Here is a 2,970-nt window from a genome sequence, read left to right as displayed (position 1 = left end):
AAACCATTGAAATGTATATGATCTCCTTCATTGAGCATTTATTGTTTTTAAGAGGCATTTAATTATTTTAATAAAAATCCCTATTTTTTTTTAAAAATTTAAATTTTTATTAATTATAGATTTAAATCACATATATTTTACTTATAAGGTTACGATTAATGTTTAACATTTCAAATTCACTTCTCTAGAATTAGCAAATATAAATAACAAAACTCGAAATAAGTTATACAATGATACAAACGTGAAAATTTTATTATTGTTAATATAAAATTTTCTTTTAAAATTCAAAGGTAAAAATTTGTCACAAAAAAACTTTTTATCAAGTTTTCTTCCATTTTTAATAACTTGAATATTTTTTTAACACTATTCAATTCTTTTTTTTTTTCATTTATCTAGTACTTTCATGTCTATTTATTTTCCATACAGCTATTAATTTTTTTTCTCAAAACCTGTAATAATTCCTTTTATTAACAAATCTTTAACTCTAATAATTCTCAATAAAGACTTTTTTTTTTTTCCTTTTTGTGTCCTTTTTTTGTCATTTAGGTAAGCTGGTAATAGTTCTGCATCCAACTTTTTTTTTTTATTTTATCCTCTACATTTACTATCAGATTTATTTACTTTCCATAAATTACATTTTTAATTTATTAAATTATCATTGAATATATTTGCTAGAGTAATGAAAAATATATAATTAATGAGAATATAGAGTTTTCTCTGATAATTCAATGGATTTTAAATCTAATTTTAATGATATAACAAGTAAACATCAATAGTGCGCTTCATTGGGAATTTACTTTGATAAAAATTATGTATTCTTATTAAAAACATATATTTTCATTAATTATTAATTTTTAAGTACAAAATAATTATTGCTTTTTATAAGTAATTTTCAGTAATTTAAGTTCACTGCTTTTAAAAATAATAAAAATACATAAATAATAAAAAGAAAAATTTAATTATATTAATACCACACAACGAAAATTTTATTCCTAAAAAGTAAAAACTATTCTCATGAAATTTTTTCTTTTTAAAAAATTTTTCTCTTTTAATTTTATTTTTTTCTTAAAAATAAAGTATATTTCTATAAAAAAAGAATTTAGACAAAATATTAATTTTTATTTATTTTAACTAGAACTTGCGCATGAATAATCCTATATTCTCTGTTAAAACATTAATTTTTATTTTCTTAATGGTTATCAAACCTCTTAAAAAGAAATTTCAAAATATTTGATTTCTTATTTTTTATTTTATTTTTTCCCTTCTCATTCTTAGATTCGGATTCTGTCTTATTGTCTGTCATCTCATTCTTAGATTCGGATTCTGTTTTATTGTCAGTCATCTCTTTATTAGATTCGGATTCTGTTTTATTGTCAATCATCTCTTTATCAGATTCGGATTCTGTTTTATTGTCTATCATCTCCTGCATAGATTCAGATTCTGTTTTATTGTCAATCATCTCTTTATTAGATTCGGATTCTGTTTTATCTTCTATCGTCTCTTTCATAGATTGAGATTCTGTTTTATTGTCTATCATCTCTTTCATAGATTCTGATTCTGTTTTATTGTTAATCATCTCTTTATTAGATTCGGATTCTGTTTTATTGTCAATCATCTCTTTATTAGATTCGGATTCTGTTTTATTGTCAATCATCTCTTTCATAGATTCTGATTCTGTTTTATTGTCAATCATCTCTTTATCAGATTCGGATTCTGTTTTATCTTCTATCGTCTCTTTCATAGATTGGGATTCTGTTTTATTGTCTATCATCTCTTTCATAGATTCTGATTCTGTTTTATTGTCAATTATCTCTTTATTAGATTCGGATTCTGTTTTAATGTCTATCATCTCTTTCTTATATTCGGATTCTGTTTTATTGTCTGTCATCTTATTCTTAGATTCGGATTCTGTTTTATTGTCTATCATCTCTTTCTTATATTCGGATTCTGTTTTATTGTCTGTCATCTCATTCTTAGATTCGGATTCTGTTTTATTGTCTATTATCTCTGTCTTACATTCGTCTAAGAATTTCACGAATAGATTGTATAGTTCTTTCTCAGCAGAATAAATTAATCTTTCTTTTTCCTCTTTTGAAATATCTCTTCGATGAAATATTGAAGATAGTTCTTTAACTTTGTTAGCTGAAATTCTATTCCATTCATTATTCCATTTTTCGTCTCTCCATTTAGAGTCCATTTCACTTGTCTCACTATTAAATCGTTCCCGCAAATATGGAGTAGTATCTCTTTGCCATGCGTCGTGCGGATTCTCGTATTTAAACGGATTTTTCCATTTTATTTTTTTTTTTTTTTTATCTAATGGACGTTCTTCTAGACATCCTTCAGCGTTAGTTTGCTTTTTACCTGCTATATCACCCTCTGTTAAAACTCTTTCAGATTTTAACTCATTTTTTGTTTGCAATATATTTTTATAAATCAAAGTTTTATAGGAATCACACTGTGGATTAAATAAAAATTTTTTAAAAGAATGTTTCTTTTGTTAGAATAGAAAATCAAATGAAATTTTAAAAATAATTAGAAATAAAATATATCTATAGATATATTTTTGTAAAAATTTTAACTTACGTTATGAAAACATAGATATATCAAAATTAAAAGAAGGAATGTAGTAATTTTTAAAAATAAAATTAACGTTCTCATAATAATATATTTATAGAATAATACTGATGTGGAATTGTTAATTCAGGTTTAAAATTGTTTCAATTTTCAACAATGCTAAATTATGGATTTGTAATAATAATTTAGATATTATTATAACTTATATTATTTTCTTAAATTTTTAAAATAGAAAATTATTTTCATATGAGAAATGTAATTTCTAATTTATTATTATTACTTATGATATTATGGTTACTTTAGATAGAAATAATATTCTTAATTCTTTAAAAAATAAAATAAGAATGTTAATTAACAAATAAATAAAAAATATAATAAATCGGATAAGGTTAT

General features: G+C 22.5%; 1 protein-coding gene across 1 annotated transcript, besides 1 other annotated feature; it reads right to left on the bottom strand.

Annotated features, from left to right (window-relative positions):
• Positions 1 to 285: part of a repeat region that runs on past the window's edge.
• Positions 286 to 1,189: 904 nt separating this feature from the next.
• Positions 1,190 to 2,661, bottom strand: PGAL8A_00270700 (fam-g protein; the record flags this gene model as incomplete). The annotated part of the gene is made up of 2 exons (XM_028671687.1): positions 1,190 to 2,458; positions 2,587 to 2,661. 2 exons carry the CDS (start codon positions 2,659 to 2,661, stop codon positions 1,190 to 1,192), a joined length of 1,344 nt encoding a protein of 447 aa, XP_028528315.1.
• Positions 2,662 to 2,970: the final 309 nt, after the last annotated feature.

Source organism: Plasmodium gallinaceum, assembly GCF_900005855.1.
Source record: "Plasmodium gallinaceum strain 8A genome assembly, contig: PGAL8A_v1_83, whole genome shotgun sequence".
Taxonomy (NCBI): Eukaryota; Apicomplexa; class Aconoidasida; order Haemosporida; family Plasmodiidae; genus Plasmodium; species Plasmodium gallinaceum.
This window is presented reverse-complemented; position numbering and strand designations above follow the sequence as displayed.